The 16813-nt window shown below is 30.1% G+C and overlaps 1 protein-coding gene and 1 long non-coding RNA gene across 3 annotated transcripts in view; one reads left to right on the forward strand and one right to left on the reverse strand.

Annotated features, from left to right (window-relative positions):
* Positions 1–1662, forward strand: part of LOC115887926 (oxytocin receptor-like) — a 169519-nt gene extending 167857 nt beyond the window's left edge. For both annotated transcript variants that reach the window (XM_030907460.1, XM_030907459.1), the window contains exon 8: positions 1147–1662. In XM_030907460.1, the coding sequence (XP_030763320.1) occupies positions 1147–1262 (116 nt within the window). In that variant the 3' untranslated portion in view covers positions 1263–1662. The remainder of the gene's footprint in view (positions 1–1146) is intronic.
* Positions 1663–5995: 4333 nt separating this feature from the next.
* LOC115888077 lies at positions 5996–12253 on the reverse strand. Its single transcript, XR_004051202.1, has 4 exons — positions 12131–12253; positions 11327–11462; positions 11058–11188; positions 5996–6068 (listed from the first exon to the last, which is right to left on the reverse strand). It is a non-coding gene; the product is annotated as an uncharacterized LOC115888077 (long non-coding RNA).
* Between the last annotated feature and the right edge of the window lie 4560 nt (positions 12254–16813).

Below are 16813 nucleotides of genomic sequence, written 5' to 3' on the forward strand. Positions count from 1 at the left end.
GCCTCATTTTTTAGATTTTGGTAAACCCCTTGGTTTACGATCAAGCGAATTATTGAGCTGCAACAATAATTGCCGTTTTTTTAACAGCAAAGCCACAAGTCCTGATAAAATAGGAATAGCGTCCACTTCACTCATTTTTCTTTTAATAATAAATATTTACTTTTCACAGGAAAATGGCTTGTGACACAAACGTGTAAACACAAACAAAATAATTATTAAAATTTAAATGTCAAAATTGTCATAATTGTCAAACGAAAATTCCGTGCTGAAGTGGAAGTTTGCAGCTTGCAAGCTTTCAATCCAACTTCAACTTGCACTCTGGCGTCGAATTTTGTTGTGAATGATTACACTGAAGTACATATGATAAGCTTGCGTGCCAAAGTACCACTGGGCCAGCGAATTGATTGCGAATGTAGCTTAATGGTTCTCGAGATATTTGGAATCGAAATTATCAATACCTGTCATCATTGACATAAATTAAACATGTTGATTAAATAGTAATTAGACTGAAATCATAAATTTGAAATCTTTTTGTGTCAAAAGTTCAAAAGAAATTGTTTAATCATCATTTTTTCGCAGAAAACTTATGATTAATTTAAAAAAATAAAAATTTATTATTTCAGTCAAATAACTATACTGAATGTGTGCTTATTTTTTGTCAATAATGACATGTATTGACTATTTCCATTCTAAATATCTTGAGAACGGTTGCTCGTAGCGATTTTTACCAAGAGACATTTTTTACATAAAAAGTCATGAAAATGTATATTTTTTTAGTCAGTGGTTTTATACAGGTACGGTCGAAAAGTTATTACTCTTCAAAACAGTTAAAACACATGTAGGTGGCGCCCCCTGCAAATAGGAGTAATTTTGACATCAAAATCAAATTTCTCGTGTCACAATACTCCCAGATACCAATTTTCATCCAAATATTGACGTTATTTCAGAAATCATTTGGAAAAAATCGAAATAAAAATGAAACTTTTACACCCAGTATCTCCGAAACTAAGCATTTTAGGACATACATTTATACGAACTTTTTTACTTATTTTTATCTGCAGAATATGCTGTCGAAGTTTCCGGAATATAATTCGGACTACCCTGTATATTATAAATGTTATATAATATTACTATTTTCAATTTCAGGCCAGACAATGTCCAACTCGTCCGGCGAACAGATGACCTCCCTGAAACTGTCACGCCACCACGCCACCGCGCAGCCACTCCTCAACGGCCGGCGCTGGATGGTCACGGCCACCTGAGAAACGGCTTCCGGTTGCGACCACTCCTCCACCCGCCTGACCTGCGCCGGTCGCGACCATTTCCACCGCCCTCTGCGCAGCCATACCGACGACATTTCCGGTTCGTCGCTAGTCGAGCTCAGCGAACTGGTGACGGAGTTCACCGACGTGGAGATGCACTCGGGCGAGACGACGAACGACGAGTGCGCGATCTGACGCAGCAGGGGAACGAGCACTTGCGCAGGATTGTAGAGAGAATCATATAAAATGACTAAAAGACTTACTATATACTTTCTATGAACCCCGTAAAACTCACGAAAATCGGACACCCTGTACAGGGTGGCGCCTTTCATACGCCGCGGAAGCTCCAAGGAGAACGGTAGTGTATATCGAAATGAAATTTTGGCAGCATGTAGGTTAACTGAAAGCATTTAAAAAAATATATAGAATTATACAGGGTGTCCCCCAAAAAAGTTACACATCAAAGTTGTTTTTTTTCTAATGGAACACCCTATATATTAATTGATTTTCGGATTCTAGAAAAAAATAAAGGTGAGTTTTAGTAAAGAAGAATATACCTAAAATCTAAGGATTTTGACATATTTCATATTTTGTGAAAATGAAGAGTAAATTTTAAATTTCTTTCGTTTTAACTGACACAAAATGATAACTAGTTGTTAAAATTGCACTAACTAGACAGCTATGTTGAAGTCACGTCAGCTATGTTGAAGTCACATATCACAGCTACCTAGATTTTATCAAATAATAAAGATCCACTCAGATCAAATCATGTAAATGAAAATATCTAGGAAAATCTTTGTTTGTGGGGTAGGCAACCTTAATAGTATTTTAAAGAGACATGAATTCTCCATTGAATATCAGAATAATATACCGGGTGTTCCATTTAAAATAAAAGAAAAAAAAAAATAAAAGAAATAACATGCTTTTAAAGGTGACCGATATTCAATATTAATTTTGTCATACCCTGTATAACTTTTTGGATCAAGTTTTAATTTGATTTAAAGTACGATATTTAATTTAACTACATATATTAGCATAGAATATATATAGTGTAGCTAGATATTCTGTGATCTTAGGCTATACCGGGTAAATTCCAATTTAAGTAGCTTTTATTGTAATTAAAAATACTACATATGCTCACAAAATGTCATTTCAGAACAAACTGTCGTTCTCTTTGGAGTCTCCGCGGCGTATAAGAGGCGCCGCCCTGTATAATGGGCGTATCAAACCAAAGTTAGTACTTTATTGTAAATTGGAATGACGGATCTGTGATGAAAAGTAGAAAAATATATATATACTATGTCAAAAGTTACTTAAAGTTCTAAAAAACTTATAAAGTACTGTAATTTTAGTAAGATATTTTATTGTAAATATGTATGTATATACAAAAAATAATGTTAAAATAGTTTGGATGATGTATTTATTCTACTAAGTGTAATGGTGCCATAGATTTGTATAAATCTAACAGAATAATATAGTGATGTATCAGAGAGAACACTATAAAGTTTTAGAATGATAAAGTCCAAGAACTTGTGATGTGTCATGTAATATGAAAAAAATAATTAAAAATGTTATAGGGGTGAGCCACTTTTGAGACGCACCCTGTATATATTTTTTAAGATTTTTCTTTTACAATATTAAGAAGATTTTTGAGTCGCACTGTATAAAATTCAATGTATAAATAAAGTCCATCCAACGAGTCAGGGAAGTTTTCGACAGATGACATCCAAAAAATAACAGGAATATAATTTATCTATGCATTAAAATGACAGACGCAACTGTCATTGTCATGTATCCCCTCGTTGGGCAGACTATAGTTCCTTAATACAGTATGTTTTGAATATTTATATTATTTGGTCGATCATGAATAACACTTATTAAAAAAATTTGTATATTTTTGTATTTTTGATTCTTCAAGTGTCTAATATATTTATTTTCTTTATATGAATATTTGTATCACGGTGAATAACGTGTAATAGCACAAACACAATACAAGTACAAACTCTGTTTTTTTTATCAGTTATTTTGTGCTAATTATTTCATAAAATATGTCACAATTCATATTTGTTCATAAACATTTAATTGTATATTGCATATGCATCTGCATTACAGAGCTATATATACAGGGTGTCCCAGGCTGAGCGTGCAAAAATTTTTTTTTCTTTTTTTTTTCAATAGGTACTTTTTACAATTTTTTTTTAATACCGTTTGATATAGAGTTATCCCGTGGTCTAAAAGGAATTTTTAAGAATGTTAATTATAAACTTGTGTATAGTGCTAATAATAAATTACAACAATTATTAGGTAATCCAAAGGATAAAACACCTCCACTGGAAAGGTCGGGTATTTATGAAATTTCTTGTAAAGATTGTAATCAGAAATATGTTGGGCAAACTAGAAGATCAATATTAACTAGATTTAAAGAACATTTAGCTCAGATAAGATATGGTAGACCGGATAAATCTTGCGTTGCCGAACATATTGTTGATAAAGAACATTGTATAGATCTTAATAATTTAAAATTAATTAAACAAGTCTCAAATTACAGGCAATTAGATGCAATGAAAGCATCAGAATTAATAAATGTAAAGATAGTATGAACAGAGACAACAGTCCAATTCCTTCAAGTTCTTTGTTCCTACTACTCTAGTGGCGGAAATCTAACTGTTACGCTCAGTGGGCTCTGACTCGGTTGGCTAGATTTTGCCACGCCCACTCGGTGCCCACTGAGCGAGTATCACTAAAAATCCACTAGCGAAACCCACTAAAAATAAAATTTTACAAGAGAATTTAAGTATTTAATAAAAAATGGGGGTACCCATTTAAAATAAAGAAAGTTGCTGTCAACTTTTGGTATTTCCGGAAGTGTCGCCATACTATTAAAAATATTTTAATCGATAAATCTCGTTGTGAAACAGTGATGTGCAAAAAATCTCCAATCTAGATTTTGTAGTTCTCTAGAAAACTTCTAATGCACGCTCAGCCTGGGACACCCTGTATACCATTTCACAAACAAAATAATTCTAATGTATATTTTTTCAACGAATATAGATAGATGTATACTAGATGTGTTTATGTTGTCATATTAATAGACAACATAGTGTCCTTGTTATTGTATATATGTATAGCGCAAGATGGCGCGATGGTATCCGTTTTATGGATACTTTTGTTTATTCCACTGTTATACATAAGAGCCAGTAAGTTCTAACGATTTACAATTTAAAGAAAATAAAGAAGTTTGTTTTTTATATTTGTTTTTATTTCATCCCTCGAAGTTTTACCCAAACAGCCTACTGCGACACCGTTTTTTTTCTCGTTCGATAAATAAAACAAAATTTCATGAACGATGCAACAAATATATTTATTAAAAAACTATATGCATATTGATGCATGGTTTAAAAAACAATATGATCGAAAAAAAAACGGCGTCAGGGATGGCTATGAAATGAAGATCGCTGTTATTTTGTATGGAAAATTATATACCATGCCAACTGGATGACGTTTTTTTTTCGATCATATGGTATATAATTTAGTGAAATACCACAGTAAAATAAACAGTTTTTTGAAATAAAAATTTACGTATTAAAAAAAAATCTTAGGTAAGTAGGAAATGAAATTATAGTATATCTTCTACTATGAGAAAAACTTTTTTATTATTGACAAAATATTTAGTACCTCCAAATAAATAATAATAATAATAATCAAGTAAAAGAGAATTTGTATCAGGAGTACATAAGAGTAAGGAGGTAAAAATAAACGAAATAAATTCTTGACAAAATGGTGAATGTAACTGACTACTCCTGGTATCGAAAAATACCTCCTCGTACTCATACGTTCCTGATACAAATTCAAGATTTCTCCGCTTTTGACAAAACCGACCAAAAATAATTTCGACCTGGCAAAAATTGGAGTACCCGACCAACGAGTTCGAACGAGTTAGATTTTTTCGAAAAACGGCCATAACTTCTAAACTAAAAGAGATATCGAGGAACGGAACTCGGCATTCTATTCGCCTTTCAACCCTCTATAAGGGTGCATAATTAGGGCGCGATCGGAGACAAAAAAAAATTTTCGGCAAAAATGAAGGAAGGTTTGAAAATTTTTTGGTCTCCGATCGCGCCCTCGTTTTGCGCCCTTATAGAGGGTTGAAATGCCTATCGAAAGCCGAGTTCCGTTCCTCTCTACCCCTTATAGTTTCCGAAATATTGAGGGTTAAAGTTTGGAAACGAGGTCGAAGTGCTAGAGATAGCAGAAATATCGTTGATCGATGCTATATTAAAATGTGGTACTAAATTTGCTCCTTACCTCTTCGCTTTTATGTGTTCCTGATAGAAATCGGCTATTTTTGAGACGGTTTAAAATTTTTCGTGCAGTCTATGACAAAAATTGAATTTTCTCGGATATATATGAGGAGTACATAAGAGCGAAGAGGTATAGAAATAATTTTTCGTGCAATTTTTGTTTAAATTTGAAATATCAGGGATTTGTATTGGGAATTCTTAAGGGCAAGGAGGTATTATTTTTACATAAAATATTGTCTATTCCAGAGCAATGTTAAGTTGTTTACTATTATTTTTGTGATAATTAAATGACTTTTTCTTTTTTTTTCAGGATTAGACAGTATTTTTAATATGTATATTTTGGTATAATAAAACTCATTCATTGTTAATTTTTATTTATTAAATATATTTTATTAACAAAGAGTAATCTAAAAAGTATATTAAAATCCAAGATACTGGTCGGCATGCGGACGTTTACTATTGAAGTAAATACATCTTCTGGCTACCCTTCACGAAAGTATTGATTCTGTAAGAAAAATAAAAGTAAATATAATTAATTAGTTCTTCATTAACAACCTTGATTAATAACCTAAGTTAATAACTACTACTTCTGTAATTTTAAATTTTCAGTAAATTGATAGGCTTCATAAAATATTATAAGGTATATAGAAATCTTCGTTAAATAAAGATTTTTTTTTTGATAGTAATGCAAGAAAAAAACATGGTTAAGTTGGCTGTATTTGTTATTAAAAATATTTTAATTATATTATTTAAAAAAACAGTGAAAAACTAAATTAAAAAATGCAAACTCAATATATAGGCAACTCTATATACACGTTAAGTGTATTTATAGTTGCCTAAAAAAATAACTAAAATTTTTGGTGTATGTTTAGTTGCCTGTCTACAATAAATTGAGCGCCAAAATGCTTTATTTGAAATTAACCATTTAGATCTACATATTTTACAAATTACAATAATATTAGGTATTTATTTAACATATTCGACATAGAAAATACACCTAATTTACCTAAAACTATTTAGGTTCGTCTTTAATGATGAATTTCATTCTCAATCCTTGTTCCAAAACAGTACAATATCCCATTCAAAAACAATTTTATATGAAATGAAGAGAAAATCAATCAAGAAATAAATTCAAAATTACACGATTATATATAGACATCGATAGAAATAAAATCAAACATTCGGATGTCTTAGAAGAAAAGCAGTAATATAAATAATAATAAAAATAAGAAATCAATTTAAAAATGAAGTGAACAACAAATTTTACTATGTATGGAATGATCAATTGAAAAAAGTCATGAAAATGACTACAAAATTTCTAATAAACTCTATAGACACTAGAAATAAGTCTATAGATAATAAAAATTGTCTATAGACCATAGAAATAAAATCTCTTAGAAAAGTCTGGACACAGAATGACAAAATACAAAAGAAATAAAATTCATACAAGTGAATAATGACTGAGATAATATGAGAGAGAAATAAAGTTAAGAAAAATTGAAAAAAATGCATGAAAATAAAAGGGATGAGCGTACAGAAGCCTCAGAAAAATAACAAAAAAATATATACAATTATAGAATTCTTAGAATGGACGAGTTTATAGAATTGATGAAAAATAGTGAAAGAGATACAACGAATTGAAAAAAATATTTTGAAAATGGGGAATAAATTGGAAAAAAATGGCATGAAAATATACAAATATGAAAATATACAAATATGAATGTCATGAAAATATACAGTCATAGAAGATATGTGATATGAATGATATACCAATTGTAAAAAATATATGGAAGATAAAAATAGAGAGAGGTAGACCAAAAGCAAGATGAAGCAAAAAGTGTTAGATGCTATTAAAAAAATAAAGAAATATGTGGTCAATAAGAACAGGAAAATTGACAAAAAGTTATGCTTGGCCACCTCTAACAAATATCTAGTCAAAATATGACTAAAGCACATAAAGAAAAATCCTCCAGAGCATATAAGTTCGCCCCCCTTCATCTGATTTAACCCTTTTCCGACGATTAAGCCTCGCCAGTCAGTTCCCATCCCAGCTAAGCAGCCTCGTCTCGGGTCACCCTCGTCACCCATCGAACGAACATCCACCGGGACCCCCTACAGGCGGACCCCCCTCATCATCTTCAATGTGTCCGATATCCCGCCCCCTGCCTCTTCGAGGGTCACGGAATACGTGCACGAAGAAGTCTCGTAGCTTGGGTGCCAGGTCGTATCCGGCCGAAGCCTCTAGCGTTAGAACACCTAGCTCGTAAACCAGAGGGTGGTGACTCCCTTGGGTACCTATGCATGCTACATAGGTCATCGATGGCCGAACATCAGGGTTAGGGGGTGACCCAGGTCTCCTCTTCTTAGGGGAGGCTAGTTATGATGTTCTGAAGTCGATGTTACACAGGAAAATTCATTGGAGAAAATGCTAGACAAGCCAGAAGTGGAATTCAGTCAAGTTTTTTAAATAAATGGCGAATGCGCCAGGAATTGATCAGAAAATAGATCTTAAAATTTTTAAATGTGTTTAAATTATATTTGGACACACACAAAATAAAGCAAAATTACAGAAATTCATGGAATAAAATATGAAGAAATGGCATGGAAATAAATCCATAAAAACTGAAATTCCATCCAAGGTATTCCAAAAGCAAAAAAGTATTAAATAACACTATAAGAAAAATATTACAAGTGAAAGACGCTTTATAGAAATAAAATCAATAGAATATTTTATAGAATCGATGAATGATGATCATATTATATTCATATTATATCCATAACGAAGAAAATATGGGAGTCAAGCTATTATAGAAAAATAATAGTTAACCATAAACAAAACAAAGTAAAAATCTATGTAAATGGTATATTTTAGCAAACTAATAAGACTTACACAGTATACAGTCAACTGGATATGATTATTGATAAATGGTAATATTATTTCCACAATCAAGTAAATATGGTCAAACTATTATAGAGAAATGAAAGTAAACCAACAACAACATGAACTGAAGTTCAAAGTTCAGAGTAGATGATATTCTCCCCCAAAAAATTAGAAGAAAAGCCAATAATTGACCCAAATTCAAAATAAATAGTCTAAAATTAACTATGATAATAAGTAACCATAAAAATGTAACTCAGAGACCTAATTGGAATTTTTTTCCGACATAATTATGTTAAGAAATCGTGAAATGCACTGATGAACAATGAAAGCCAGTATAAATACAGGGCTGTTCACCACATACGACACGGAGTATTGTAGCTAAACGATTAGATTTTTACAAATTGTAAGTTTTAGGTTCGTTGCAGGACTATTAGAGCTACAATTTAAAAATATGTTTACAAGATCCAGAGTGTCCCAAATAAATAAAAAATATCAAAGTTGTATATTTTTAAATGGAACACCCTGTATATTATTACATTTTTAGTTTCTACGATCAAAATAAAGGTAAATTTGATTAAGGTTTATCACACTTAAACCTGACCGTTTTTGAAATATTTTTAATTTTGTGAAATTGCAGTCAAAATTTTAAGGCTTCATTTCTCCAAAGGTATTGTCAAGAAAAATGGCGCATCCGCCAGAAATTAAAAATGTATTACTGGTTGCCTGCACAACCGCAACGTATCCGCCAGAAATTAAAAGACTTTTTCAGGCGCCATCTTTTAGTCAAGTCGAGAAGTATGAATCAGACAATAGAATTGTTCGGTATGAAGAAGTACGCTTCCGAGAATGGGGAAATTTCGAGAAGCAGTCAATAGAGTATATGTTTGCTTCATCGACAACTGAGACAGTTTTTTGAAATTTGAATATACCGAAATTGAAAATCGGACAATTTGGTGAAGGAATCTTATAAATAGTTAGTTTGTTGTGTGTTATAAGTTAGTAATTGTGTATAAAGTGAGAAAATAAATTCGTTAAGTATTTTATCGTGAGTTTAAATTAGTGGACCCACGGAATCCGTAACAGTATCAAAGTTTTTAATACTAAATATTTACTGAAGTTTATTTATTGATCAGTTATTAGGTTGCAATAATAAAAATAATACTACCTTATAGAGTGTCTAAAATTTTATTTTAAATTATTTCTAGCTTTAAACGGCAATAACTTGTTTAATTTCAATAGAACGCCCTGTATATTTTAGGAGAATCAGATGCACAATTTAATTTTTGATACAATCAAATTGTATTACGATGTACCACTTTTACCTATCCGTTCAAGTTTTCGTATAAAATGCATTTTCTGATAATTCAGACCTCATTTATCAATATACCCATGGACTATTGACAGTTTAGATTGTTTTTAAAGCAACAAAGGTACAAGATGTACAGGCTAGTAATATTATCGTTTTTAGCAAAATGAAAATATTACTAGCCCATTTATATGCAAAAAGAAAACTATTTAAATCCTTATAAAAGAGTATACCATTAATTAAATATACCACTATTATTTCCGCTCAAATACTAATTAATTACATACTTAATTATGTTCGTTAATAAATTATTCTAAATAAATGTGGATTTGAATCAGAAATCAATATAATAATAAGTTATGAAAATGAATGTCTCTGTTGTTATAAATAAGCATTTGTCAAGAAATTAAATATCATTTTTAAGGTGTTACTTTTTACCACACTATCTAATACACATAACACATACAAAATTCAGTTTTTTAGTATTTGGAGCATTATTATTAATCAACGCAAACAGTCACTTAATGTAGTTTGAATACTGGAATCATATTAATTGGTCCTCTTTAACAAATATTTAAACAGGTTTTTTTTTATTTTTATGAAATAAATAAACTATATCGACAACATTAGTATCTGTTCTCTTTAAAAATTTGGTACATCTTTAAAAATAATCTAAAATGTCAATATTCCATAGGTATATAGATAAATGAGTATTAAATTACAAGAAAATGCATTTTCTACGGAAACTTGAAGAGATAGGTAAAAAATTATATAATACAATTTGATAGACAATTAAATTGTGCATCTGATTCTCATAAAATATACAGGGTGTTCTATTTAAATTAAACAAGTTATTGCCGTTTAAAGCTAGTAATTATTTATAATAAAATTTTAGACACTCTGCAAAAGGTAGTATAATTTTTATTACTGCAACACAATAACTGATCGATAAATAAACTTCAGTGAATATTTAGTATTAAAAACTTTAATAGCCTTGGAGAAAAAAAGCCTTAAAATTTTGATTGCAACTTCACAAAATTGAAAATATTTCAAAAACGGTAAGGTTTAAGTGTAATAAACCTTTATCAAACTTACCTTTATTTTAATCGTAGAAACTATAAATGTAATAATATACAGGGTGTTCCATTTAAAAAAATACAACTTTGATATTTTTTATTTATTTGGGACACTCTGTATCTTGTAAAAATATTTTTAAATTGTAGCTCTAATAGTCCTTCAACGATCCCAAAACTTACTACAGCTACAATACTCCGTGTCGTATGTGGTGAACAATCCTGTATATTTACCCAGAAGAAATAAAATTTTAGATATAAGTCCTGATGCATATTCTTGGCAAAACTCATGAATAGGATAAATGTACTGCTTTGGAATTGCATTCCATTTAAAAGCGTCGAATTTGACCCACCCTGTACAAAATCTGTAAAAAAAGGAATAAATATAGTTACATTTTTTTAATTATGGTATAATTATGTTTATTTTTTCTTTCTTCCTAAAAACTATGGTTAGTCTGTTAATAAACATTTAATAAATTTATATAAATTATTTTTAAACTTACTTTTAATCAAATAATGGAACATCAATTTCGTTCACCAGAATGCTGGCCGAACATCAGGATCGTACAAAGAGCTAGTGACCCAGGTCTCTACTGTTGGGTGGTCATTATTTGCTGTTGTGTATTATTATTAACGCTTCTAAAAAACAAAATTATAATTAAAACATTATATTGAAAGAATGCAAAATTATATTAACTAAAATATGACGACAGAGTATACGTCAACAACCAATACGTCAAACAGCCAAGACTCAAAAGTAGAGGTGATGTGTAAATACGTTATTCTTTTATCTGAAAATATTATGTAATTCTTACAAATGGGGGCCGCTTTAGGTATAGGTACTCATTCTAAAAGACACAGAAAATACTTTGCCGTTTGCCTATATGAATAAACACCTAAAAAATTTGGTAGTTATGCAGTATAGGTGTTTTTTGTATTTTTAGAGATTTCTCAAAAATTCTTTTTTTACGTGATTCTAGATACCAAATACAACATAAGTCCGTGTGCGCACGTTGAAAATTTTTTTTACTCCTCTTCATATCGACCGTTGGGCGGGTTGGCGTAGGTAAATTAATCATATAATCACTAAAAATACGAAAAACACCTATACTGCATAATTACCACCTAATGTACAAAAGAGACATCAAGAACAGTGTCTATATTTCCATATACTCGAATTCGAATAAGAAAATCATGAAAATGGTCAAAATGTATCAGCTTTTAACCGTGTTTTAACGATGATGTAATAATTGAAATATTTAGAAGTGAAAAAACTATAGAAAACAGACAAAATAATGAGTACTTACATTTTCAGGAGATTCAACCAGTCTTAAGGAACAGAATAGACTCAAATGGGGTACAGGAACACCATTTTTTCTACCAAAAAAACTAGAAAATTTGTAAGAGCGACAGCAGAACATACGAACATACTTCGTCCACAACGGAAAATGGCGCAGTGTCAACGTTGTCAGATTGAACACAACTAAATCAGTGATAATTTTTTACTGCATAAATAATGTTGTGTCTAAAAGAAAAAGGTAATGGTGTGGATCCGGTGGCTGACCTTGAAACGAGTTTTTGCTGCATATAGTCACAGACACTACGCATGCGCACATCTTCGATGTTGCCAGATTGTGAGTTATTTTGGAATTATTTTCAATAGAAAACAAATATGTGCTTTTCAGTGTTTTTTTGTCAATATATACCGTATGATCGAAAAAACGGCGTCCAGTTGGCTGGGAAATGACGATTGAGGACATTTCCCATGTAAAATGACAGCGATCTTCATTTCATAGTCATCGGTGACGCTATTTTTTTTTATAGTATGCGGTATATTATTTATATTATTATTTTAATATTTCGCACAACACGTGAACGCTTATTATGTATTTTCATAGTCAATAAAATTATATAGAAATAAAACTCTAGATTCCTATCTAGATTATTATGTTACGTTTAAAAAGTGCTTTATTAAAAATTCGGGAAATTAAAAGGGATGTGTCCAAGTTTTTTCTTTTTTTAAGCTGTAGCTCCATGTCATGTTCATAATAGTTTTTTTTTAACATTTCATCAAAACTACGGAGGCCTTAAAAGGCCTTTTAGCCTCAGCTTCAGCAACATTAACATCATCAGTTACCTTGTTTAATTCTGCTTATACATATATTGCATTCATTTTTCTGCTACATTAAGATTTCTCTATTCTTACACCTAATTTATGTGATTTTCTTAGCATATATGATTTATAAACCATATTTTTCCTAATGGAAGGATGGAATAGGATATGCAAAATTAAGATATTTTAACTTTTATTTTCCAGACCAAGCATAATATATAGTATTAAGATTAAGACATAACAAATATTATAAGAAAGATCTTAATATAAATCACAAACTAAGTCTTAATTTAGTCTTGAATTTCTATTATTATTATTATTCTTATAAAACTAATAAGATCAAAACTCAACCTTCACCATATTGTCAAGATTTGGCATTATAGGAAACAAGAAATTAAGTAAATTAAGAAAAGAATATCAAAGTACACGATATTAAATACTGTAATGTATTCTACGGTACAAACCATCTCCCTTCTAAAGAGAAAAAGATAAAACATAAAGCTTATTTTAGTCTTATCAATACACACTCTTCGATAAAATATATGTCTAAAATTGCTATTAATCCACTAACTTGATATTTTTAAGAAATTATGATACAAACATTAATTATAATCAAAGTATATTATATTAGTAACATTATATAATAGGTAAAATGTTACCTCTATCTCCGATTGACGTTTATTGTTCTATGATAAGACCCGTCATGGTAGTACTTCAAAACATCAATACATATAATCAAAAATATTGTTGCCTGTAAATAACTAGAAATTAAATAACTTGAAAGAAATAAAATAATTCTAATAAGTTTATGATAAATTTTAATTCTAATGTAAACATATAAATAAATGTTATTATTATTACAATTTTATATATTATAATACTTTCATTTCACAATCTTCATTATCCTTCTTACCTTAATTTTGGATATCAAGATAAATCTGAAATTATAGAATTTGTATTATTATTGATTAACACGCAAAAAAAAATTTTCAACTGTAAATAATTCGAAAATAAACTGCAATTTGGCAACATCGACGATGTGCGCTTGCGTAGTATCGATGATCAAAAGCAGCAAATATGGGCTTCAAGGTCAGCCACCGGATCCACACCTTTACCAAGAAAAAGATTTTATTTATTTCTATATTGAAACACGGTTTATATTGAATGTTTTTTAAGAAATTTATCAGGAATTTGTAACGGTTTAATTCGATTTATACTTCCAAATATATTGATTTAGATTAGTTTCAGAAATTCTATAACATCTTGGCAATAGAGATGTAAAACATCAAATGATAATTCTGAACAGACCAATCACGATACATTACTTGAAATAATTCTTGTATTATAACCTGTAGATTTAACAAAAGAAATAAATGTAATTTGGAATAAGAAAATAAAGATTTAGAAACATTTTTTAAGTGTGTATCTATGTTCCTTGTTTATATATTCTTATTAACATTATACAAAATAGAGTTAATGTTTTCTTCAGATGCCAGGCTTAAAAAAATATATTACTGGTTGCATAGCACTATAAACAAAATTACTTTATTTTTGAAATTTTCTGCATACGAAAATATACATGGATAGTGAAAAAATAGCTTTAAATATAAAATAAAACGGTATGATCATACCGTATTCCTTGCTACAAGCGAAAAAAAAAACAGCGTGGGAGTTGCCTCAGAAATGAAGATCCCTGATGTTAATTTTTATTAACATACTAAGATTAATAGTACGACATATAATTTCCTAGTCAACTTGACGCCATTTCTTTTTCGATAATACCGAATTCCTTGCTACGATCGAAAAAAATAGCGTCGTAGTTGCCTTAGAAATGAAGATCGTTGGCAAAGATTTACAATTTAATGAAATAAACAAGTTTGTTTTATATTTTTGTTCTAATATCATCCATTAAAAACAGCGATAGCTAGGGGTCAACCCAACAGAAAATATCGGAGATTTCCATTTTAACAGGCTACTACGACTCTGTTTTTTTCCTCGACTGTCTAGGTGTAATCAATAAAACAAAATTTCGTAAACTACACAACATATATATTTATTAACAAACTATTTATAGTGATGCATTGTTGAAAATATATAATTTAGTGAAATATCACAGGAACAGTTTTTTAGATTAAAATGTATGTATAATATAAATCTTAGGTACGTAGGTACTATACACATTATTATGTATATCTTGATTAATTTAAATATACTATGTTTATCAATGGTTTTATAAATAACAGTATACAGTGTTACATGTGAAGAATGACTAGGTATGTACTTATAAATGTACATACATATATTGTCATGCTTAAATTGCATTTTTTGTTCATGAGAATACAATCAAAAGCAAGCCACAGTAGGCATATACATACTATCAATATTTTTAAAAACCAACATTTTTTAAACCACTTGTTTTTCTTCAAAATTCAATTTAATTCTTTAGATATTCTTTGGCTACTGTGACGTTGTTTTTATTTACTAGCACGGCATATAAGATATACAGTACCAAACCGCGATAGCAGCAAATTTTTGGGCAGCTATTTCTATTAAAAATAGTAATAAATTACAATTCTACAATCTAGTGAACTTCCTACAAGATAAAATATATTTTCATTGATTATATCGCTAAAAATTAGGAATATATATGTGTGATCGAAAAAGAAACGGTGTCAAGTTAGCTTAGAAATAACGATCCATGACATTTTACGTATAAAATTATATTTTGGTGAATGTGATCGATCGTTAATTTAAAGTAACTTGAAGGGTTTTTTGTTTCAATTATACAGTAGTTAAATAATCAAAAATGTATAATTAAGTTATTCTGACTGTATTTAGAAATGTATAACATCAAATATGATCAAATAAATCAAAGCAATACAGAACAATGATTTAAAGTGCCTTTTACTTATTGGTATATACCGTATAATAAAAAAAACGGCGCCCAGTTGGCTGGGAACTGACGATCGATGTCATTTCCCATATAAATTTACATATTAAATGACAACGAACGATGAAGATTCATTTCATAGCCATCGCTGACGCCGTTTTTTTTTTCGATCATACGATATTTGATATCAACAAAAATTGTGATGTAATAAACTGTTCTGCGATGGAAAAAACGGCGTCAAAAACGGCTGGGGAATGAACATGGATGACATTCTCCATATAATTTTACATATAAAAAATAACAGCAATCTTCATTTCATAGCCTTCGCCGACGCCGTTTTTTTTCGATCATACGGTATTTGATATCAACAAAATAGCAATAAAAATTGTGATGTAATAAACTGTTCTGCGATCGAAAAAAAAATGGCGTCAAAGACCTTTTATAATATTTGTTGGCAAGTTTTGTGTCAATTTTTAGTAAATAACATCTAGATGTTGACCTCGCCAAAATTATCATCGATTGTCATTCACCAGCTGTCTTTAACGTCGTTTTTTTTCGATCATACGGTATAATCAACGACAGATGATCAAAATTATTCCAATATCAGCATGTATCAAAATTATTCCAATAAAAAAAAATACAACCAAACCAAACATTTTGTTCTTGAAAATTTTTGGTTCAGAGTTAATACAAAAAATCAGTCATAAAATTACAGTATCTTAATTATTTACTTTAAAGGAAAAACATTTTAGTAAACGAAATACATTTTTCCTTTATGTTTCACAGGGTACTCCATTAAAAAGAAGCCGTGCGATCACATAAACGTGATGTCACAGTGGCTGTAGAGAACAATTCCAGTTTAGGCTGTCGGCTATACAGGGTTGTTCACCACATACGACACGGAGTATTGTAGCTAAACGATTAGATTTTTACAAAATGTAAGTTTTGGGTTCGTTGAAGGACTACTAGAGCTACAATTTAAAAATA

This window comes from Sitophilus oryzae, unplaced genomic scaffold (genome assembly GCF_002938485.1).
Source record: "Sitophilus oryzae breed Bouriz unplaced genomic scaffold, Soryzae_2.0 scaffold_682_pilon_pilon, whole genome shotgun sequence".
Lineage (NCBI taxonomy): Eukaryota > Metazoa > Arthropoda > Insecta > Coleoptera > Curculionidae > Sitophilus > Sitophilus oryzae.